Source organism: Gymnoscopelus braueri, assembly GCF_963280865.1.
Source record: "Gymnoscopelus braueri genome assembly, chromosome: 7".
Lineage (NCBI taxonomy): Eukaryota > Metazoa > Chordata > Actinopteri > Myctophiformes > Myctophidae > Gymnoscopelus > Gymnoscopelus braueri.
Genome location: NC_137608.1, coordinates 25,130,194 through 25,155,923, shown reverse-complemented (window position 1 = coordinate 25,155,923; position 25,730 = coordinate 25,130,194). Strand labels below are relative to the sequence as shown.

At 42.0% G+C, this 25,730-nt stretch overlaps 1 protein-coding gene across 1 annotated transcript in view; it reads left to right on the top strand.

The window, feature by feature from the left end:
• ipo11 (importin 11) overlaps positions 1-25,730 on the top strand; it is a 213,132-nt gene that overhangs the window by 58,209 nt on the left and 129,193 nt on the right. The window contains exons 11-15 of the mRNA XM_080434451.1: positions 996-1,148; positions 4,226-4,269; positions 9,458-9,548; positions 11,275-11,322; positions 13,554-13,659. Coding sequence (XP_080290577.1) covers positions 996-1,148; positions 4,226-4,269; positions 9,458-9,548; positions 11,275-11,322; positions 13,554-13,659 — 442 coding nt within the window. The remainder of the gene's footprint in view (positions 1-995; positions 1,149-4,225; positions 4,270-9,457; positions 9,549-11,274; positions 11,323-13,553; positions 13,660-25,730) is intronic.

Sequence of the window (25,730 nt, the reverse complement as noted above, 5' to 3'; positions counted from 1 at the left end):
GGAAACTATTACTACAGATGCGCAACTTGGGCAGTCTTAAAATGAGCATGCTTACACCGGCCATGTTGTAATATATAAAATAAGGACATGCAAACCAAATATACTCAACTTACAATACCATAACTACTGAACTCTGGCATTGTAAGTAGATAACGCAATTGGATACATACTGTAACTCTAGCTTCCAGTGCAAATATGACTAGTTGTAGGGATTGTATGACAAAATTACTAAGGGATGGGTTGTGTGTACATGGTTACAATGTACATGAAAATGAATAATTATTATGTTTAGGGCTGATTAACTGATACATTCTAATTATTCTAACTAGATTAGATGTACTTTATTGTTCACAAGAGAAATGTATTTTGCTCGGGTCAGTACACACAAGACGATAAATAAATACACACCAGTTAAAAGACATCACAGTAAAAACAGGAGGTAACTAGAAAAAGTGCTCCTCGGAGCACAGGTCTCCGCCAGGTCAGGTAGGTTATTGTGGGCCAGCAATGTTTGGAATTCACCAATAAGGATGGAATATGAAAAATCAAACAAATCCGTCTTGATCACCAATTTGCGTGAAATTTTGATCAAATCTGAAGGAGTAATAAGAAATATATAGTTTTGCCGGAGATTAGCTGATCACGGACGGACGGACGGACGGACGGACGGACGGACGGACGGACGGACGGGGCACAAAACATAGTCTCGGCCATGCCTTTCGGCCTGGCGGAGACAACTATACTTCTAAAAGATACGTATTTATTTTATTTTAAGAGAAGCTATATCCTCTACACACACTGGGAATGTGTGTGTGTGCATGGGGTGGTGTTTGCGCAACAAGTTCAGTTCGCCCAGGCAAGGGGCATCTGGGGGGTTTTGTGTATTAAGGAGCTATAATGGCAGACTGGCAGAGGGAATTAAACTGGCACTGCCAGGATGGGTAAGGTATTATTTATTTGATCTCAGTCTCTCTTTCTCTCTCTCTCCTCCCCAGACAGTAAACCAGAGAGTCTGGAGGCTCACAAGATAAAGACAGCGTTCTTCACACACCCTACACTGACTGAAATTGGCTGCCGTCTTGTCTCTCATTACTTCCTCCTCACAGAGGAAGAGCTGGCCATGTGGGAAGAGGACCCTGAGAGCTTTGGTATGAACATGCATACAAGCAAATACCCACAGACAGACAGACAGACAGACAGACTTTCACACTCTTTTCTGGCTTTCTATTGTTCTTTTCTTCTCCTTTCATTAGGGATTCAAGTCCAAAGACCTGAAACCCTATATTTTTAGGTGTTCATCTGACTAGATTTTCCGCCATTTGCATTCTTTTTAAGTATATCCATTTTTGACATGTCCCTCTAAACCGTAGGTTCTAATTGTTACCATATTTTCTTGAGTACTTGAGTTGACAATTTCAACATATAACAATAATAGTGATTTCTTTTTACAGTTTTCTTTAGTTCTTTAGTTTAGTTCTTAGTTAATTTGGTCTTAGCCTGCCCCAGAACGTCTAATATCTGGTCTAGAGGGGCGGAGTCAAAATCTCCGGAGAAAACATCCGTGGGCTCCTATTGGTTCACCGATCTGTGTGCCCGCACCCGCCCCGCGCCCCTCCTCCTCCCCCAATGTGCAGCATAGAGCATCGCAGTTCCCGCCCACTTCCTGGTTTTTCGTGGTGCCGGAAGGAACAACTCAATGCATTTTTCCCATTGACATTTCCAAAAATATTTATATCTATTAATTTAAGCCTCGAATCAAGCCATCATGACATGACATGAATCATGACCATAAAACGTTTTTTTCTGTGATTTTTTTTTATTTTATATTTAATTATATGATATACTATATTTAATAAATACCCTTTGTTTTGCCGTTTTCAAAAAAAAATAATCACAGAATCAAACGTTTTATGGTCATGATTCATGTCATGTCATGATGGCTTGATTCGAGGCTTAAATTAATAGATATAAATATTTTTGGAAATGTCAATGGGAAAAATGCATTGAGTTGTTCCTTCCGGCACCACGAAAAACCAGGAAGTGGGCGGGAACTGCGATGCTCTATAGAGAGCATAGATATAGAAACCTGGATAGCTCATTGGCCTCTGCAGTTCATTGGAGCGGTTCATCGTGGCCGCCATTATAGAGGGGGCACGCTGCCACTCAAATTGACTACTGGCCAATCACAGCGCATCTTTTCCAGGACTTGTCAGAATCTAGTTGTCCCGCCCCCACCTGCCTCTGATTGGCCTACCGAACGTCCCCTTCTGTGACGCACGCGTCGCGGAAGTTTCCAGCTTGCCCTGCGGAAGCGCGCCCGAGATACAGACGCCTCAGAGCCGGAGGAGGTGTCTACCTTTATATGTCCATGATTGAGAGCCCTTACATCACAACATTTGGAGTGACGCCCACTCCATTCTGGTTGGTTGGGGAAATGAAAGGTTGACTCCCACTTCCTATGCCAGGAATGTGAACAGCCTCTTATTATTTTTGAGCAAAAAGGAAAATAAAAGCCTGGAGATCGAGGCTAATTAGTTCTTGACCCCTCGCAGCTTTCAACTTCTAACAGTATTATGTTAGATTGAACCCTTTGATCGCTGCTTGGCACCTCCTTTTCTTTTTATCTTTTATTCTGCTTTTTCCCCTGCTCTCTTCTCATAACAAGTAGAGGCTGGTTTTATGACTCAACCTTTGCACCATCTGATTATATCCACTCAATTATCACTAATGGCCAACAGTAGCCAACAGCGCTTAGTCATCCTGATGAAAGAGGCACGTCCGCCCTTACTTTCTTATCTTTTTATTGTTTTTATGTATTCACTGCCTTATTTTTCAAGCGAAATGACACTGGTGAAAACATGAAAAAAAAAGTGCCAACTGGAAAGGGGCACACACAGTGCCCCCTTCTAGTTTAATATACAACAAAATCTGGTGTTAAGGTCCTTACACACCGGGGCGAATTCTTCATGCGAATAAATACGTTTTTTTTAAAAACCTTATAAAGTCAATGCAAGCGTCCACATCAGTTTCGCGAAGCGAAAAAGCGTCTTTTAATTATTCGGAACAAGTCCGAATTTTGCGTATATTCGCATATTCGCCGGTGTGTAAGGACCTTTACTCTTCACCATGTGTGTTGTTCATCTCAGCATGAATGCCCTAGACCTTTTTATTTGATTTGTGTCCTATTGTAGCTCCACTTCTTAAGGTTTACCTCCCTTCCTCTCCTCGTATTGTTCATATTTCCCTGAAGTATTTGTGGTGGAGCCAAAAGGGATTCTTAGAGCTGGCCCAGCAAAACCTGATATTGATGCTGTGAATCTTTAAGTCTAATCTTTAGTGGACACACTCTACACACCATATAGTGACATTTATGATACATTTTTATAGCACACACCTTTACCTTTCCCACTTTAAGGGCCCCTTAAGTATAATTGCAAAAGTCAGATTTTAATCATAGCATATTATCCAACTGTCTACAGTGCACTCCCAGCTTTTTCACAACGCTTCTCCGTTGTCTCCGCTTCTTTTCTCTGCTTTCTCCTCACCTGCACTGTTCTTTCTTTGCCTTTACTGTTCTCTACACTCCTACACTTTATTTTCATTATCTCTACCAGGCCGGAAGGCCAGAGGCAGAGATTGTTGTCACCCCTGTCAGTGCATGTTTTTTGGATGTTTTCAGCTAATTTGGTAAACTGCTGGACATAGAATCAACCCCAAATTGGAATCAAATGTTGAGGGTTCTCTAATTACCGTATATACAGTTAGTAGGCAGGCTTTAGACTAAATCAGACTGGTTTGTTTGGAACAGAAACAAAGTAAAACGTATGAGATATTTTTTTAAGTTGTAGCCATTCTTATTCATTCATACTCTTGGAACCCAACAACACAGCTATATGGCATGTTCAGTAGGTGAGTAGCTAGCTTAGCCTGCAACCAAATAATTATTCTGAGGTGATTCCTGTTGCCTCCAATGCAATATTCCTTCCTCCGTAATCAATGAAGTTGACGAAAGAGTGGTCCATTGAGCACACCTCCAAAAACTTTCACTTCTGCCTTTAAAGGGTGCCACAAATGCAAAAAGGTGAACTGTATTTTTAGAAATGCTATTTCTCCCCGCAAGTTCCTCGAGTCCTGGCGGCAGCCCACACATTACCCAGCCATGGTTGGTCGACCAGAGTGCCCCCATTTAGTTTAATTCAATTTGTTGTTTTGTTTTCCTGGACAGCTGTTGAAGAAACAGGTGGTGACTCGTGGAAATACAGCCTGCGGGTGAGTAGAGATGCACGCACGCACGCACGCACACACTGTGACTGAAGAAGTGCAACTGAAGTTTTGCATATGCTTGCTACTTAAAGATGAGATGAATCACAGAGAAGTACAGTATACTCCTCTAGGAAAGTCCTTTCCTTTTTATATATATATATATATATATATATATATATATATATATATATATATATATATATATATATATATATAATATATATATATGCATGCATGCAATTTTAGGAATGTTAGTCTTGCTTGGTTCTCCTCAGTGGCTTAAGCAATTGCTCTGCACTTGCACATGGCCGTTAATCATTAGCATATGCACACCGTGAGGAAGCCCATTTTTCTCTTCGCCACAATTTAACAGTTTATTTGCGTTTTGCTGTAAACAACGGACATTCTGAGTTTGGCTCGGCCGATGGGACTGTCGTCATGGTTACAGCCCCCCAACCTATGGGATGAATGCATTTCACAGGGTTGCCAGGTTTCGCGTGAGAAACAAGCAACCAGGTCTATGAAAACAAGCCCAAACGAAGAGAGCCCAAGTCGCTTATATTAAGTGGACATGGCAACACGACGATCATCTCCGTGTGTGTGTGTGTCTGTCTGTTCGCTGTGGCGACGGGTCGTGCACACGTGCGTGTGTGGGTGGGTGTGGGTGTTTGCTGTGGGTCCATGGCGCGGCGCGCGCGTGTGTGTTGGAACTGTTGCAGGTACAAAGTCACTTTCCAATCCTGATATACTGTCTCTGCACAGTGCATAACCCAAATTGCACATACTTTGGGTGCTCATATCCCCGGGACGGGTATGGACTATATATATATATATATATATACACACGCATACTCATACACACCCCCCTCTTGAGTGAAAGATTAACTGTTTCTAAAATAGATCAAATATTTAAGGTGTTTTATCTGTATATATTTTGTGTTATAGAGGGCAATTATAATGTATTAAGGTATATTTGTCTTTATTAGCCAGGGATCCCTTTAACATGCAAGACCGCAACAAACCTTGTCTCCCAAAGTTTAACTAAGCATATAGGCTACCATGTATAACCCCAAGTCTGCAAATACTTTTGACTGCGCACATCACCGGGTATGGACTAGTATATATAAAAAGAATAAAGGGAAAGTCCTTTCAAGGCCTTCAAAGCTTTTTCATCGAGCTTACGTATAGATTTCTTGAGCTAGAAAACCCCATAATATCATGCACCGATGAATGTATCTGTGGAGGCAGCCCCCGGGGCATCCTGCAGGCAGAGTCGTGTTTTTTACTCCTAGACCTTCTGTGATGTATAGTGTTTGCACTGCAACCATGCACCCCCCCACTGCCTGCTTGTGTCTCTCACTATCACTGTGTTGTGACAGCTCTCATCTATACCCAAATGTGGCATGCCGACGAGGCAGTGTGGCACATACGATACTTTGAATTGTTTTCAGTTTGATAGGATTCATCTGTAATGAATTAAGTTTTATTATAGCCATTTTTGACAAGTGGTGACAGCGCAGGCTAACAATCATTCCGTAAGACGCTCCTCTATTTATTTAGCCAGCATAAAGGGGTGTGGCTTTGCAGTGGACAAATTATTATTATGATTATTGTGATGATTGGTTCGCTCTCACTTCCCAAGTTACCATGCTCTGGAGGTGCGCTCCCACACACACACAGCCTGAAAACGCTGCCTGCAAACTTATAAAGGACTGTTTTATGAATGAGAGGGCGCTTTGGATATACTCTCCATAGCGTTACTAGCACACAGAACGACACGTACAACACAGACAACAACGGCCACTACCTCATGCACGCATGCACGCACGCACGCACACGACACACGACACACACACGACACGCGCACAAGAGATGGGGAAGATGGATTTTTATCCAATGTAAAAGTAACTGACAGAGCGCTGTTGCCTGGCTGAATTGATTTGAAACCCTTTCTAACATACATTCTCTCTAAGCAGAGATAACTGCTTTTGGGTTATGTTCCTGGTGAGTACACTATGTCCAGTAATACCCCCAAGTTTAATTGAGAATTCATTCAGAAGCTTCAAACCCCCAAAAAGGCATTCAGGACAGCCCTATTGTGAAGTAATTCGAAATTGTAATTGAGTGGTCCATTGTATATAGTTATCACCACTGGAATCGGTTGTAAAAAAAATTGCATTAGCACTGCAGCTTCTTTCCCCAATGGAGTACATACAGTAGTGTGAAGATTAATGCATCCCCTACACAGTTCCAGTCTGAAAAACTGTGCATTTTCCCAGTGCAACAGGGCTGGTGTTTTATTTCTTCTTTTCTCCATCTCATAAATCTGCGTTGTTTTTTTTATGGGTGTCAGCCTACCCTTGACCCTTTTTCAACATGGCGGACACAACTGGGCTTTGTTAGATGTGCATGTAATGCAGAGTCACACAAGGGTGTATATTTTTGCCATTCGGAGCCTGCATGACTACATCCAGTACACTGAAGCCTTTATACATTGTGTGTGTGTATTTATATATGTATATATATACATACATGCACGCACGCACGCACGCACGCACGCACGCACGCACGCACGCACGCACGCACGCACGCACGCACGCACGCACGCACGCACGCACGCACGCACGCACGCACGCACGCACACACACACACACACACACACACACACACACACACACACACACACACACACACACACACACACACACACACACACACACACACACACACACACACACACACACATACATACACACATACACACATGCATACACATACATTCATACGCTAACTTCATACTTGGTGTGTGTATCGCTGAGGACCTGATTGTGGGTTGTGCTGCTGAGTGGGAAGCCGGTCAGACTGGCGGTTGTCCAGAACCGAAAGTCCATACATTTCTGTATCTGTGTGTCTTTTTATGCCCATAATTACTTTACTTGTAGATCCCTGATGTCTCGCACACACAGGACATTATATGCAGCAGATATGCGAGGCACACAACCAACAACAAACCAGACATTAGACCCAGCCGAGTTGTGGTTGAAAAATGTGTTTGCTCTTTGTGTCTTGCCTGTTCTTGCTTGTTGTCATCGACAAATTCATTGTTGCCTGGCATCTTCCTAGGTGATATACAGATGGTGTGCAGAACGCATATTTGATGCGTTCTGTGTGTTGTTTGTTTACCTTGCAGCTCTCTCGTTAAAAGATGAGACATTGGCTGCTGCGAATGGTTAGTTAATACTAATTTAGAATTAACCGCAAAGCTTCAGTGAACCGATTAATAATTTTAGAACCGAACCTTGTTTGCAATTGCATTACTGTGAAGTTTTTCCACATTGCTTCACATTGTTTTTGTAGTCAAGACTGCACAAATGGAAAGAGACAAACCAATATTAGTTCTAGCTATCTTGATGCCTCTGACTTTTGTTTGATTTTCTTATATCCAAGGTTTAGCGTAGGAGCCAAAACGACATCATCCACATTCCACACCATAATGAAGCACTTAGGCAGCCTAAGAAATCAACATGTCTGAGCTGAGAAACAAATTAAACAACACAATTAACATTTGCTCATGGACTGCACGGAATTAAACCTCCATAGACAAAAATAAACAAACAAACCAGGTAAATGAAAATGCATTCATCCATAGGGAATGCAAACAAGCCTTAGTAAAATGTCAATGTTTTTGAGCATATCAAATACTAGCAACTGCGTATGTCAACTTCAATTTAAAATTACTTATTTTCCTCGAGGAACTTAACCCTTTAAGACCGGGAACGCATCTGTGTGTCATTTTAAGATTTCTTTGGCTATTCAGAAATAGCAGATATACAAGTTCATACTGGGACTGGGGGGTCCCTGGAACAACATATTTTACAAACGTTTGCTTAAAAAGATATATATTCAAAGATTTCCCAAAAATGTCACGATTTTTCAAAAAAAAATGGCCAAATAAATATAATAATGACACAGACAGATGCGTTCCCGGTCTTAATGTGTTAATTTGTGCAGTAGACGGGGCAAGACAACAACAATCACAGACAAACACATGATCAGTCATTCGTGTGCACATTCATCTGTCCACTATCCCTGAGGCGGGTGCAGTTGGGGACAGGAAATGTCTATCTACTTCCAACCTGGCGACGCTATTTTGGGCATGTCATTATAGATGACAATTATCAAAGCCACAAGGCTAGCTCATGACGCGTAGCATCGCAATGTGTTTTGAGCTTGTGGATGGCCTATTTTTGTTATTTGTCATATGACAAAATATATTAGTCTTAACCACTTAAACTCTACACAGGTATATCCTTTTATCGGGGTCCGCCAGGGGTCTATACTTGTTCCCCTCCTTTTGCCCCCCTCTACAGAAAATCTCTTCCCTGAAAATAGTTTGACAGGTTACAAAGTTACAAGCATTTGTTGTCACGTAGACCAGACTGGTAACACATCAGCGCCAAAGCTGCAAAGCTGGAAAAGGAAATATTCTGAGCATTTCTATATTTGTTGTCAATAAGATTTTACTATTTAAAGGAGGAGTTCACCCAAAAAATGACTTATTTTCTATCAATTGCACACCATATGAAGCCTTGAATCCATGGATTATTTTTTGTTTTTGTCGCATTCCTAAGTTAATAATTTGATTCCCGTCTCCTACCGGCTAATGTATCCGGTAGGAGACACAAAGTAGATTATTTGTGTCTCCTACCGGAAATACACACGGTCATCAAATTATTGTCTTAGGAATGCCACAAAAACTAAAATAAATCCATGAAATCAAGGCTTCATGGGGTGTGTAATTGATAGAAAATAAGTAATTTTTGGGGTTCTAAAAGAGTGACTCCGAGACCTGTTTCACTTTTGCACTTTGTGTAAATCAATGAGGAGAATATTCTGGATTGTCAATTTCTAATCATTGGTGATTTTTCAAACATCACTTAGTTTTTCACATCACTTAGTGAAAACACAAAGTGATGTGCTGTGAGCTTGTATGTCTGCTATTTTTGAATAGTCAACACAAAAATCTAAAATGACACTGATGCTTTCCTGGTTTTGAGTGGTAAAGCCTGGCTGCCGCACAGGCGTAACGTAACACTTATCTATTCACTTTTCATGTCTACCGTTGTATTTCGTTCTTTCCGTCTCGCTGGTCCAGTTCTTACTCTTTGTCATCTTTCTCTTTCTCCCTCTCTAGCCGTGTACAGAAGTCTTGTTCCTGGATATCTTCCACAACTACAGCCAGACACTGACCCCAGTGCTGCTAGAGATGGTGCAGAATCTCCAAGGTCTGTTTTTGATTGATTGATGTATTTTATTTAGTAAGACATGAGAACAACGGTACATGGAAGTACAAATTCACAATACAAGGTCTACTAAACTGGAAGGCTCATAAAGCACTAAGCTTGTTTAAAATGAGATCCCCACGCACACAAATCATGATGACATATAAGAGACAGACAGATATACACAGATATACACACAGACAGACAGACAGACAGATAATTTCCATTCTCACCTGTTGCAGTACGACAACAACCATCTGGGTTCAAAGCAATTAAGCAGCAGTTGTTTGTAAGACTAATGTTATTGCAGCATTTTTGTCATTTCAAAATGTTTGATCAGAGATGACTTATGAAACACAAAGGCCCGTTACGTTGGCGTTGCCCATTCTTTTACATAATGATCCTTGAGGTTTCAACTGTCTCTATGTGTTGCACTACTGCAGTGATTCAAATTATATATTATTTTAATTAAACATTAAAAAAAAATCACACCCAGTGTGAAGTGGGCGGTGTGGTCACAGTGGTCATCACAGTGATGGAAGAAGTGATGGAAGAAGTGATGGAAGAAACCATAACTTTAAAAAAACAAATTTATTGTTTTTTTTAAGTTATGGTTTCTTATATAGGGCTATGCACATGTGTCATGTTTCCCTAGCCAATCACGGTGCAGGGTTAGGGGGGTACATTTGTGGCCAATCACAGCGCAGGATTTGGTGTGCAAATATCCAAACCTCACATATAGGGGCGGTTTCACCGCCCAAAAATAGTGAAAATAGCCAATCTTGTCAATCCCGTAAGCACATGCATGTGCACGCGCACACACACACAGACAGACAGACAGACAGACAGACAGACAGACAGACAGACAGAGCCCACACAGTCTCCTGGTGGTGCTGACGTGTGGTGGCTTTGTTGTTGCTAATTAGTGGTGGCCATGCTCAAACAGAAGTGGTTTTGCTCTCTCCTCTGTTCCCTCCAAAGCTGTGGCTCATCTCTCCCTGATGCCTCTGTTGGAGCAACCTGGATACCTGGTCGGATAATTCTATGGTGGAAGAGAGACCCTGCGTTTAGCTTAGATGTTTTTTACAAGATATTAAGGACTAGCCAATAAGGAAGAGAATGGCTGGGGAAATGGGTGGGTTTAAGGTGGAGTGCAGGCCCTTTGTTCTTGTGTTGTTTGTTGCATGATTTTTCTAGTTGTTCGTTACATGATTTTTCTAGTTGTTCCAGTGTTTAAAATCCATCTGTGTGTGTCCCCTACATCCAAGCACTTATGGCGGACGTTTATGATAAACGCCACATCACTTAATCACTTAAACCCTCTATATACTTACCAGTAAACTAATAGTTACTTGACGGGGGTTGGCTCTGTACTTGGCTTGCTCTTTTTTCCCCTCTGCACCAAATCTCGTCACTGAAAATAACCGATCTTCAAGCTCACGTCGTCGCAACGTAATGCGTTGTGAGATTGTAGATCTGCCATTTTCAGTGAATGTTCCCCATAGAATAGGGATGCCACGGTTCAAGTAAAAAATACATAAAAACTAGCATGTTGGTGGAATTGCATTAACCACTTAAACCCCACCATCTGTATTCTGGCAAAAACGTTCGCAGCAAATAGCAGGTCCACAAGCTCACGTAGATTGGCTATTTTCAGCGAAGATATTTAATGTACTCCGGTCAACCATACAGGTTTAAGTGGATAAACCTACTTGATGTGCTTTACCAGGTCCGACAAATGTAGAGGATGCTGTCCAGTTACGGATGAAGGATGCAGGTGAGTCAAGCCATCACTCATTTGTTGTATTGAATTCCCTCTCTCTTCTCGTCCTTCTCTCTCTTGCTCTACTCTTCTCTCTCGCTCTATTCTTCTCTCTCCCACCGTTTCGTCAACTCCCCTAACTCACCTTCTCACCAACGTAAACGTCCTCTCTTTTACCCCTCTCCTGCCACTCTCTCGTTGTCTCTTTGACTCCTCTCTTCCCCTGGTAGGTCTGATACTGTTTGTCAGTTTCTCTTTGAAGTGGATATGCGGCTTTAGACGGCTCAATCATTGTTATATCATCATTATGTTATAGGCAGGCGCTCACTTGTGTACTGCCGCCGTCAGTTAAAGCAGCACGGTTCTCAATGATGACTTAATACTGTGGTAACAGCATCTTTCCTGCATCTGTTTATTATCTCCGCTAGGTCGAAGGCAAGGGGAGAATTTAAAAATGTGTGTGTGTCTGTCTGCGGCTAATCCTGCAAACCACTAGTCATTGACTAATATTTTCAATTATCCCCAAATATTCAGTTTAACCTGGCCTGGTGGAGATATGCGCTCCACTGAGGGCACCCATCTAGTTAATGTTTTCTTTTAGTCCTTCTGTGCTGCTGGCAGCTTTTCTTTGAAACATTTTCCTTTTACAAATTAATGTTCATTCCAATGTACATTGTAAACAGAAAACTGGGCTCTCACTAAAGAGAACAATGCAGCAGTATTTCATTGTTTGATGAATTGATAACTGGATCTACCGGTACATCTGAAAGTCAGCGAAGCAAGTGCTCATCACCATCAGCGCATCCTGTTCTGTCCTATCTAAGCTAAGAAAATAAATAAGGAGGAGCTTTTGCTTTTTCAACCCCAACTCTTAAAAGCTTTAGACTGACCCCTGATGCTACAGCACTCACCCATCCGTCCTTTCTATGTCCATCCATCCATAATTAGAGACGACAAATGGTGAGAAGGAATATTCATGAGGTCCCACTGCAGCTGCTAGAGTTCATTCACTCCCCGGAGAGGCTCCCACCTACTGTACAACTCATGCTTCCCTGCCTGCTCTCCCTCCCCCCTTAACTCTTTAACTGCCAGAGTAATATTGTGCCACTGCTGGCAGCGAAAAAGAGCGATTTTACTGTACTGTTGAAAAATCATGGAATATTCTCCGTGACCTCCGTCCTCACGGACATCGCCTCATCACACGCATGGGGTGGTCGTAGTAGAGGGGGAAAAAAATATCTGCACGGGGTAATCCATTGCACAGCTGCGGCCGTTTATATGCGGCTTGTTTTTGCCGTAAAGCAAGAGGAACGGAGATATAGCGATTTCCCCACAGGAAATAAACAGGAAGTAAATTAGCTTTTAGTTTTTGCCAGACCCAAGGGGTCGGGCTTACAGCCGTTTATATGCGGCTTGTTTTTGCCGTAAAGCAAGAGGAACGGAGATATAGCGATTTCCCCACAGGAAATAAATAGGAAGTAAATTAGCTTTTAGTTTTTGCCAGACCCAAGGGGTTTTCTCCATACATGGTATGTCACTTTGTCCCCCGGCCCCAGCCAAAAAAGTCTGTCCCCCTTTCGTCCCCTTTCGTCACAAACTATTCATGACATCATTATTATGTCACAAGTATGTAATTAAGTAAAGCTCAGTGAGAGGACTTCATTCTGGGTCTGGCAGAACCAGGTCTCCTGGTCTTGTTTAAATGACATCAATTCCGGGTCTGTCGTCATCAGGCAGTGAAAGCATCATTCATACGGTTGATAACAGTGCCATCTGGTGGATAACCACTGAAAACACTAAATCTCGTCTTTCTCGTCGACGGCAGGCGGAGCCTTAGCAGAATCCGGCAGGCAAAGAGTTAATTTATCTGTCTCAGATTTTCTCAGAGTTCCTGTCACCTGCATCACCCACCTTAATGTCCCCGGCTCACCATATCTGCATCTCTGCCACCTGTAGTCAAATCACTCCCGAGAGAGATAGAGAGTCTTCCACACTTTTTAGTCAATTATTTAGTCAATGTAAACAAGTAATACCTCATTTTATAGCTCTGATTTTCTACTTTCATATGAAAGTAAGAGGAACATTTTTGGTCTCTCATGTCACATATTTATTAGGTATATTTTACTAAAATTGTTTTCCCTTCATTATAGCTTATTGATAATTATTGATATGTTTTGTTTTGTTCATAATGTGTCAAATCAAATACTATGCTTTTATGGTTGTAATTGTGGCTCTTTTGTCCACAGTGTACAATGCAGTGGGACTGGCAGCTTACGAGCTGTTTGACAACGTGGATTTTGACCAGTGGTTCAAGAACCAGCTTCTGGGGGAATTGCAAGTTAGCCATCACAGGTAATTGGAACTCTGCTTCAAAAACATTTAAGTATCTAAAACAGCAAGAGAAGTGACGGAATTTGGAATGATTAACAAATAAAAAATTTCTGATAAACAAAAACCTATACTGTATATTCCCCTTACCCCCACCCATAGTACTGCACTTCAGGGTCACAACCCTATTGCGCCTTCATTATACAGATAGTAACTGGGTTTCCTTAAAATGTTTTGAAAATATGAAGCAAATTATCAGAAAGTCAGAAAAACTAAATGCAAATTTATGCACATTTCTATACACTAATGCGATTATTGGGAGATAGTTCATGAAATAAGCAGTATAGTTGGCGTTAGTTTGCCAGTCAAGTGAGACGCATATTATTGGACATGTATTACTTTTTGACGTTCTTTTAGGTTATACAAAAATATTTTACGCGGACTGTCTTTCAATCACTAGCTAATAGAAAGGAGAGGGTAAAATTCATAGGATGCTACCATTCTATACTGTATCTACATACAGTATAGAATGGCTAATATTGCAGTAATAACATTTGGACATTAACAAATAATTTCACAACTTGGATTGGCTATGAAATATTACCAACCCCCAAAAAATCATTATATACACAGATTGGCCTTCAAAGTTGGTGGGAGAGGCATATTTTACATATTTTACTTCGACCAATCAGGGGTGCCACAAATTTGAAGACTTTCTCTGTTTGTTGCAGATGTATTACTTTCATAGATTGACTGTTCATTGATTGCTGCGCTGTCTGTATGCTCTAATTACTTTTTAATTAGTTTGGTCAGACATGGGGTCTGATGTCATTTACATTCCTGGCCTGATTTCTTTCACAGTCTGACCCTGTACAAACATAATTGACACAAGGCATTAACGATCAGCATCCTTAGAGTTTCCCCCCATTGCCCTGTGCCTTTTCATACACGCGCATAATGCCAATACAATGTCATGACATGCACCACACTTACACAACGATGGAGGGAGGTAGGGCCATGACTCCTGCTGTGAATTGTCTTTGTAGTTTGGCATGTTTTTTTCATTTTTTTTCTCACGACACAGTCATGGCATGAACTCAGTTTTCAGAGTCATTTCCTTCAGTTCAAAGAGGACTGGGGTTCATCTCAAGCTGTTTCCTGTAATCCTCCCCATGCAATCACCTCTTATCCTGCTTTGTGATTACCATTCCTTTCACCGTAACTGAAGCCAATTGACATCGTATTAACCTCCCTCTAGCCACAATCAATAGCTCCCCTTCAGCGCCTCAGTTGGTGCGCATCTAGGCTCAGAGACATGTTAGCAAATCCCCATTTATACACATGCAGGCGGAGTTTACACTGCGGAAACAAGCAACAAAACAGAGCCGACTTCTACTGTTGACAATACTGTATAACAGAAGTCCTGGTAACTAGCACACTACTAGTGCCAAATCAAATAGTAGTGTGGAAGTGAATCCTACAGGTAATCTTGACACCACGAAGAGTAAACACAGATCTATGTATATGGTGGCAAAGCATGGGCAGGAGTTACCCTCTCATTTACTTGACTAGTTATCTCTGGTTATGTCTGGGTAGCTCAGTCGATAGAGCACTCTCCTTTCGACCACAAGCACGGGTTGGGTGCAGCAAGTTGTGCCGTCTAGCGCATTGTGAAGCGGGGATAGACTCCCGCATTCTCGGCTGATAACAACACAGTAAGCCTCTCCGACCTGCTTACTTACCCCGACATACTTATATCGGATTGTTATTCTGAAGTGTTACCGGCTTGACTTGTTGTCCTGGAATATCCAAACCAGAAAATGGAAACCAGTTCCATATTACTGACGTCAAATTATTTTTACGGAACAACTCGTCTGTGTTGTCATCTGCTACGCTACCAACTAAACCTCCTGCAGTACCACGGCATAAAATTGGGAGGGAACCTTGGAATGCGTGTACAGTATGAGAAAAAAGAAGACATCCACAAGCCTACATCGTGTAGCGTCGCAATGCGGGGTAGGCTTGTAGATCTGTTCTATTTTGCAAGTGACACCATTGTACTACAGAGTATTAGGCCTGACCTCGACTAAGTCGAATAGTCGACTGGTTAGTCGCGGGGGGTCCGAGTCGACTGCGTGTCTCTTAGTCGAATCTAGTCGAGAAAAAAAAAATATATATATAATTTTTTTTAAGGGCCAAAAATGTTTTTAATTGTTTTTTGGCCAAGTCTACACCTGCAACCACACGTAACTTCCACTTTATTCTTCTTATTCCTCGTCTTTGTATTGGTATTGTTTGTGTTGGAGCGCCTCAGTGCGGCTGCAGAGTTCATGTGCAACCTCTTCCAGAGAGAGATAGAGACACTAGAAACTCTGCTGGAGACACAAAACAAACTGTGTAGACTTGGCCCTTTGAAATAAAATGTATTTTGGCCCTAAAAAAAATAAATATATATATATATATATATATATATATATATATATATATATATATATATTATTTTTTTTGCATTAGTCGACTGCCAGTCGACTATTGGCAATTAGTCGCCAATTAGATTCGACTAAACAAATCCTTAGTTGGGGACAGGCCTACAGAGTATAAATAAGGTCAACCGATAGAATAATCTTTCTGAAAAGGCAGATCGTGGACACATTTTAATCGTCCATGATTTAATATCATCATATAGCTATAGCACACCCCTATGCACAAGGTCGTAGTCGTGTGAGGAGCACTTCTGTTGTCCCTCCATGTCCTTATTATATCGCGTTCTGTGTGTGCATATATCTATAAGAAAAGATAGAGAAAAGAAGCAAAAGCCTTATAAAAACTAAGATTGTCCTTGCCTGCAGCAACCTTGTCCCCATTTGCCTCTGTGCAGTGTCTTTTGCATGTTTTAAATTTCACAGTCATGCAGTTAAAAAGTCTCCCTCACTCACACACACACACACACACACACACACCCTCACACACACTCACACTCACACTTACACTTACACTTACACTTACACTCACTCACACACACCCCCCCCCCCCACACACACACACACACACACACACCCTCAAAACGTACCATTTTTTACGCTTCATTTCTTAGATAGGAGAGTACAGACAGACAGGAAACCAAGGGCATAGAGAGGAGAGAAATGCAAGACAAGACTGGGAGTTCTTACGGTTCACAAGTAATGGTTTGTGCACCAACTGGCTGAGTCACCAGCCAGTGGCACCCCATAACCAGTCCTAACCAGTCCTCTTCTGAATGAAAAGAATGTATTTTAGGGGCGGCCATAGCTGAGTGGTTAGTGAGCCTGCCTAGGGAGCCAGAGGCCCTGGTTGCCCCCATAGAGGTATAATATAACTAGAGGGCGGATTGCCCCGCCCCCAGCTATCATTTCAATGAATGTGCTCAGTGGCGTTTTGAAGCACCCGGAAACCTGCCGGAAGTAGAATTATTGGTTCGATTTTGACCCCCCATAGAGTTATGAGCATGCGCACTAGTGTCCTTTTTGCGTTCTACGGCAGCCCGTGTGTCAAGGATTGAACACGAGATATTTATTAAATACACTCGAGATGCATATTTATATGTAAATGCATATGTATGTATGTATAATATGTTTACATATTTATATGTATAATATAAATATCTCTCAGTATGTTTTGCACGTGCATGTATTTCTCCCCGCCTGCAGTTCCAGCTTTGGCCACTGGGGTGGCAGCTTCAATGTTTCTCAGCAACTCTGGGGGCTTGGTTGCCCCAGGTACGATTCCAGGCCACGCTAGCATATGTGTCGATGAAATGAAATTTGTCCCTGAGCAAGACTCTTAACCCTTAATTGCTCACAGGCCCTCATTGGAAACAAGCCCGCAAGGACTTTCATGAACGTCCTGTTAAAAGGAATTATCCTTATTCATGATGAATGGCTTTTCTTTTTGAAAGTCTGAGATTTGTTTGTTTTGTGAAATGTCATCATATGAAAGAAGGCCAAGCTTGGTGATATAAACTTTTCAACTCCCTTTTGATTTTTATGTCTGAGCTGTGGATCTGTCAGATGATATAGACATGCAATATCTTTTACTGTATATACCATCTGGCACAAAGGGATCGTGCTCGGAGATGACTCCCTGAGCATCAGTCAGTCGTCAGAGATGCAGAGAAAATAGAATAGAAATACTTAATTGATCCCCGAGGTTCCCTTATCAAGCAAAACAAACATGAAAGACAATAAATATATGCACGTCTGTATATTGTATCTGTACTGTATATCCTGGTGAAATCCTGAAGTGTGTGATCCCTGTCGCCGATCAGTCATGTAGTCCGGAAAGCACGACGGCTTAAGACAGCCAATGTCAAGAAAGATAGTGTAGTATGAACTGCATAGCGATCTTACGACTACCCGCTTGGCAAGTAGCCAAGCGGGTGCTCCATCTTAGCTCATTGGAGAAAAGAAATCAAGGCCCTTGCACGGGAGACTGGGATTCAAATCCTTTAATTAATACATCAATAATTCATGTTACAGCCTACATTTTGTGAAGCAATCATTTTGCTCACTCGCACCTCACTGCATGAGTCACAAGGGTTTGACCCAAAACGACGCTCAGAAATGATAAATTGTCCTTTTGATTAATGGCTTTGTATGTTATGCGTCCTCATGTGTTTCGTCTTTGGCCTTGTCTTTGTGGTAGCTTACGCACTGATCCATTCAGACTGATCTTTTCCACATCATGACACAAGTAGTGCGCTATTTGGCTGGAGACATGCTATTGCATTACTCATGGGTTGCAGATATCTGTTTATAGATGGATTAACCTGAAGCCGATTCTACAAATGTCTTCTAAATCCCAACAGTATTCTGAAAAAAACGTATGTTTCTATATCCGTGGTGCTCAAACTTTTTCATGTCAAGGACCCCCAAAATGATATGTATTTGGCCGCCGACCCCCATCTCAAAATATTTTGTTCCAGGGACCCCCAGAAGTATATCTGCTATTTTTGAATAGCCAAAGTGTAAAATAAGGCTTTTTAGCTCAAATCAAAAAGTGACACAGATGCGTTCCAGGTCACAATGGGTTAACATCTAAATTAATTATTAGTCATGTGGTTTTTATTCTTTTTTTTTATTTTTTATTTTTTACCACAGATGATCTGGTGATAAGGGTTAGGTGCTAGCAACGTAGGCTACCACAGCTGTGAGTCTCAGTGTGGAGCGTAGTCATGAGTGCAGCTCAACTCCGTCAGGCTTGGAGAAACATGTCAAAAACTAAGTAGCGGTCAATTTTCCTGCAGGAAAAGACTGGTCAAGTGAAAGAATGTCACCAATCAATCAACCACTAGGCATAAACAACCTGAATTCCAGGAAAAGAGATAAAGTGGGAGATTAAAATGTTCCACTAAAGTAACTACTGCTCACACCTATCTCCTCAAAAGATTTTAATTTAGAGTTCCTCCAGTCCTGGCTGGATATTAAAATATATGAGATTAAGAGATGGTATGTTACATAATTATATAGCATGTTAGGAAAATTACCAAAGAAAATTAGATTCTGGTTGCCTTTAAATTAGGCCACGATAAGTAGATATTTGTTATTTTTATTCTCAGATATAGTTGGATGATTAAAATAAGTACATTCAGTTTAGTAAGGGAGAAAAATGACTATTCACTTTTTCTTTTTTTTTTGGGGAAAAACATGTTCAGAACCCAAGATATGATGATTTGAAGATTTGCTGCTCCATTCACTTCTTGTTTAACTTTTTACTGAAAAAGGCTGTATCTCGGCTCCTAAGCACTTTTTTTTTTACAATTAATTTTGGTTGTGGCACTCAGAACCAAAATTCCATAAATAAGCATGGCAATACCAAACTGAAACGAATGACAAAATGAATGGCCTCTTGGAATGTCAAGAAACCTGGAATTTGTTAGCGGTAGGTAATGTAAACTATACATTTTAGTATATGACTTCTAGACGCTGAGCTAAACCTTTGGTCCTTTTACTGTAGTATACATTTAAGGGTTAAATGAATACTCTACTTCATTTGGACCAATTAATACCTAAAACACTAGAATATTGTACTTCATTTGGACCAATTAATACCTAAAACACTAGAATACCTAGTTTAGAAGTCCATTTGGGTACCCCACTATTTTGTGTAATTAATTGATAGCCTCTGCCGTTTGGAAACTGAAGTAGTTCATATTGCTATGTTAGATTTATTTAGCCCTAATACAAATCATGGCCAGAATGCACCGAATCGCAATGTAAAAATGTCCGGACTCGACACCTTCGGGAGTACTGGACACCAGTAAAAAAAATTGTTCAGTAAAAAAAAAAAAAAAAACTCACCAGCACCCATGATTGCTGCTCTGTAGATTTGTCTATTGACACCTTCAGTTAATCCATCAATAATGGACTGATGAAGGACTATCCATGTGCATATCTGGTACGTTGGGTACTATTCCGAATCTCAAAGCACGTTGAGCAGAAGTTACAACAGCTGTAGCACTGTTGAATGATTCCGCATATTTACTGCATTATGTATTTGAATACATAACATCTGTGCTGCCGTATAGTGTCACAGCTTGCTACTGTTTCAGCGATGGGGAATTGATGGTGACCAGATTTGTTGATAACTGTTTGTACCTAGTGCCATTTATTGTCCTCGCCAGGCTGGAACGGCCGAAGGCATGGGATTATGTTTTCGCTCCTGTGAGTTTGTCCGTCCGTCCGTCTGTCTGTCTGTGAACAGCTAATCTTGGCCATCGCTGGACCGATCAGTGTGAAATTTTGCACACACATTCCCAGTAGGCCAAGGAAGAACCACCAGTCAAGGTATTATTTACCCTTGAGGTGTTAAATATGTGTGGCAGATAAGAGCTGCTTAGAACATTGGGCCAATTATCAACAATTGAAATAAAAGTAGTTAGTTGGCCCAAGGTACAGTATGCGTTTAATATGTCCTCCCAGAACCTTCTGTCCGTCTGTCTTTTGACCTTCTGCCAGACCGTTAAGTGGGAGACGAAAGGACAAACTCTTCCGTTGGTATCTGCCAGCAACGGTATTACAAAAATGTTCCTGCCCAAAAGCAGCGCGCAGCACACACATTTTCCTGCTGCCACTAGACGTCCATGCCACGCTGCTAGGCCCTCTTGTTAATTGCCAATGCTGGCTCAAGGTTGGCTGTGGGATCAGGATCAAGGCAGCTCAATCTCCTCATGAAGGGCAATGTGTTAAGACACTTTGTAAAGAGCTGAAAAGTGCCAAAAAGGGCCCACCTGTTCTCATAGTAGAGGACAAACAATAAGAGGGCTTTTCATATGGGGAGCGACACTACGCCCACATACCCATGTGAATCTGTTGGGTCTCACTACACTCCCCATGTGAATAGATTCTTTTCACGTAGAAGAAAATAATATCAAAACTTTTGAGACAAGTGGGTGTGTGCGTGACACGAGCACAGATGTGACAATTTAACGGGACGGTGCCCATTGGTCGCTACGCCTGTCAGATTTCCCACACCCCCCCCCTACCTGAATGCTCACCTCTAATTGAAAATGAATTACTACGTGTGTCAGTCGCTTCCCTTGTGAAAAGCCTCTGAAGAGAGCAAAGGGAGGAATGTTTTGAGAGAGAGAGCGAGGAAATAGGAAAGAGTGATTGATACGGCTGTGGCAGGTGTGTCCAGACTGCAACCCATGGAGAAATCCCACATTGTCAGAGAGGCACTGGCAGAGTTGTCCTTGGATGGCTGTTGTTATGCCTTGCGACCCAGTGTGTCAGGGGGGGGGGTGTTCTTGGTGGTGAGCCACAGACAGATCGGCTGATGCGCTTGGTTCACTTGTCCCTCGTTGTCCTCAAGGACAACGACTGGCCGATTGTCTGACTTTAAACACTTTGAAATAATGCTGTACTTCAGTTAAGTGCTATGCTAGAATGCGTGGGTCTGTACTCGTACATAATAAATACATGCATGCCCAGTAGCTTCACGCTATAGTACTAGTTCTCTCGCTTCTAGTGTGTGTTTTTAAAGGTCATTGGTGTCATACAGTAGTAGTTTTTGTGTTCGCTCGGTTAGTTTGCCGCTCATACGTTTCAATGATTTAAGGTCACCGATCACCCAGGGCTCGGGCACCCACGGGAGACAACGAGCGTCCCGCGGGGAATGCGCTGGTCGAACGGTTAAAATGCTTTGTAAACGTGTGCACTGCGCAGGATGCATGATCGCACGTACTTCTGTCATTCACACTGTCTCTCAGTAATTTTCAAAGGCTGAAGCTAACATACTCAAGCTACAGACAGACACTGTCGGTTTGAAAAAAAAAGTTTGAATTACTTTGTTTGATGGGAAAGTGTTGCGATGGAGAAATCACACCCAATATAAAGACCTGGATGTGAATCGCCCATGCTACCTCGTACTGCCCGCTGCCTATGATCCGGTCGATTTGAAGAAATAATTCAGCGTTTACTTTGAGGTGAGGAGGACATGAAGAAAGCATAGGCCGACGTTTTCAATCACAATTGTTTGGCTGAAGATCCATTCCATTTGTCATGTTATGGTATAATTTAAAGGGGAGCTGGTCAGCTTCGTTCAGACCGGCTCTGACCTGCGCTGGAGTGACAGCCTAATTGATATGACCTACTTTCGCGCTGCGCACTGGAATTATGTAATTCATTATTTGAGAGCAGGTGTGTAAGATTCCAATAGTATAAACAGTTTAAATGACTTTCGTATACTCTTAATAAATTTATCAAATGATGATTGGCCTTATAGATCGAACTGTGCTCAGTTTGGGCTATTTTCTGGTTGTTAATTTTAATAATTTAATTAACGTTGGTGAAAAAAAACGCTGGGAACATCCCTAATCACCTGTCTGCTCTGTGTCGCATGCTGGAAGCAGCGGCAGTTTAAATATTAATAACCACATCTGACAGTGATGCAATTGTGTGTGACTGACACCTTTGGCTGAGCCGCGGGCTCCCAATAATCTCCCTCCCTTAAGAGGGGCTGTCACTGGTGGGCATGTGGGGCTTCGCAAACAGGGATTCATACACAAGCACACACACACACTAACTCTACTTGGAATTCTTTAAGATATAAATTTTTCCCTTGCCTGTCACTGCCTGCATCCCTCCGCTTCCTCTTGTTCAACCCAAATCATCTGTCATACAGTACCTGTGATTAGTTATCATGTCAGGGAGCTCACCAATGACATTATAGTTTGTTTATTTTGTGCTCATCAAACAAATGTATAAATGCACTCATACTAGGGTACGGGGCGACATGTAAATATCAACATATTTTTTTACCAAATAAATGTGGTGCACCATAAATCCTGCACTCTTTGAAGCATTACTGTTTGTTATTGTTCCACTGTTCTTAAAACCCAGGTGGAGAGGTGAAGAGGATGAAATGGGGGTGAATGAGTGACGGGGGTTTGAAGAGTACTTTTTATTTTTGTGTAGTGGGTGGAGGGAGCTCTCTGTTGGCTGAGTCATATACTGTATCATGTTACCTTTGTAAGGTTTCCTCCAACTGACTGACAAATATCCAGTCATGTCAGGTTGCCAGTCTTTCTACAGTACGTCATCTATGTCAGTGTGTGTCTTTGTCCTTCCAGCTGTTTACCAGATAAAAGGACACAACATAGCGGGGAAACCAGTTCCAACTGTAGTCAGTTCAACTCTGCAGCCTTATACTGTATTGTACAGTATAAGTACAAGTACAGTATAAGTAGGGGGCACGGTGGCGCAGTCGGTAGCGCTGTCGCCTCACAGCTAGAAGGTCCTGGGTTCGATTCCCGCCGGGGACGCTGTGGGCGCTGGGGGCGTGTCTTCTCCTCCGAATCATCAGCGCCCATACCCTAGGTGGGGTTGGCTACTCTGTGTGGAGTTTGCATGTTCTCCCTGTGTCTCCTAGGGTAGTTAATACCCTCAGAAAACATGTAGTAATCCTGGTAGCTATACCGCCTCCCCCATGACAGCCAGGGCGCCTGATGGAGGGGAAGGGAACTGGTTGGAATAACGTGTTCCTTCCACGCGCTACGTCCAATCGGGGAAACTCCCCCCTGTCAGGTGACAAGAAGGTCAGTTGGCTCTCATGCATTGAAGGAAGCATGAGCTCTGCCCTGGCCTCCCTAGGCTGTGGGGGACTGGTGTAGGGCTGGTGTAGCGCCCAGGATCACTTAGGAAATTGGTACCGGGTGAAAAAAAATGGGTTACAAAAATCGCGGGATAAAAATTTAGAGGAAAAATAAAAGTACAGTATATTAACTAGGAAGTTTAGGAAAGATGATTTTGTCAGTATCTCATTCTCTGGCAGATACTGTTGATGTGTTCAGAAATAACATTGAAAAAACGATAAAAGATAAAGAAAATCCAATGACTGCTGTATATTGGTTCAAGTATCTGTGTTTGACTAGTCATACTGTGTAATGTTTTCAATTAAACAAATATTATCTCTGATATAATTTTTCTCCTGTATATTTTTCATGAGGAATTTGCCATTCCTTAAAAATGATTGAGTGTCTGAGCCCAACACTCATGCCAAAAGGATGCAAGCATCAGAAATATACAGGAAATGTATGTATACATGCAATACATGCCCTTTCTGTGATCGTTGTTGCGTTCCAAAATATCCTCTGTGCTAGGACCATAACAGACGCTAAAACTGCCAACGTGGGACTTTAATCATCTCTAACTTGATGATAATTAATTTGCCATTTCCCTGTAAGCCATTATCAAAGCCATTTGAATTGTTTTGAACCTGACCACAGGGGATTTATTCAGAGGGGACAGAGGGGATTCTTTGCACTAACTGGCTGCGCCACCAGGCACCTCACACTCTGGAGTTTTGCCCGTGCCCATTATCCACTGGTGCTTTCATACTTGCTTTGGCAAACTGAAACCCTATACTCTGGTAAAGGCTTGTTGTTCATTAGACTGTGTCTGTGACTGTGTGTTTGTGTTTGACTCTGAAAATAATTGGATTCTGGCTTATTTGTTTGTAGTGCATACAGTAGGTCTGCTATCTTGCTTTTTAAGATGATGAATACACAGTACTTGCGTCCAAGTGGCATTCAGAGTTTTTTTGTGGTAGTCTTAAATATGTTTTGGAAGGTTGGTTTTTGAAGTACCAGTGGTACAATTTGGAATGATGGCTAGAATTAAAGGACCCTGGAGAGAAGAGAGTGCAGGGGAACAAAAAACATGGACGCACGCACGCACGCACGCACACACACACGCGCACACACACACACACACACACACACACACACACACACACACACACACACACACACACACACACACACACACACACACACACACACACACACACACACACACACACACACACACACACACACACACACTGCTGTAGTTTAGCATCTTCTGAGCTCTTGCCAAGAGCTTGGTCTGTCACTAGCTCTGGTCCAGAGCGTTAGCTAGTTCTCTCTAATGCTCTGCCAGGCACAGTGCTATTCCCATAGACAGAAACATCCACTACCGTGTGAGGTCTCCAACTGTAGTAAAAATAAAGAAAACTATTTCGGCTACTCACCAAAGCAGAGACAGTTTTATAATGTTGACAGATCTGGTCAATTATATTTTATATTGACCAAATCTGTAGAGGGTGCAAACATTTTTTTCCCGTCTGGCAGACATATTCACTTTTCTGCCCAAAAAGTGGATTTTACATAAAAGGTGGGGTTCTGATATGGTTCCCAACACGGATAATAGTTTTTCAACAATATAAAACTGCCTATGTTTCGGTGAGTAGCTAAATCGTTTTATTTATTTTTTACTACAGTTGAAGACATAGCACGGTAGTGGAAGTTTCTTCCTATGGGAATAGCACCACGCCTGGTAGAGCGCCTGGACCAGAGCTAGTCTGTCACTGGTTCCCTGTATGTCTTGACAGAAAGCCAACAAGGGTGTTGTCCCTGTTCCTTTATTCCTTTTTTCCTATCATCTTTCTGTCCCCTTCATCTGCCAGGCGAGACATATTGTCTGCCTCAGACACAAATAAGCACAGATGTCAGCAGAGATACATTGCACACCTCCTGAAAACAGCTGCTGAAACGAATCGGGCTCTAATGGTTGCCACAG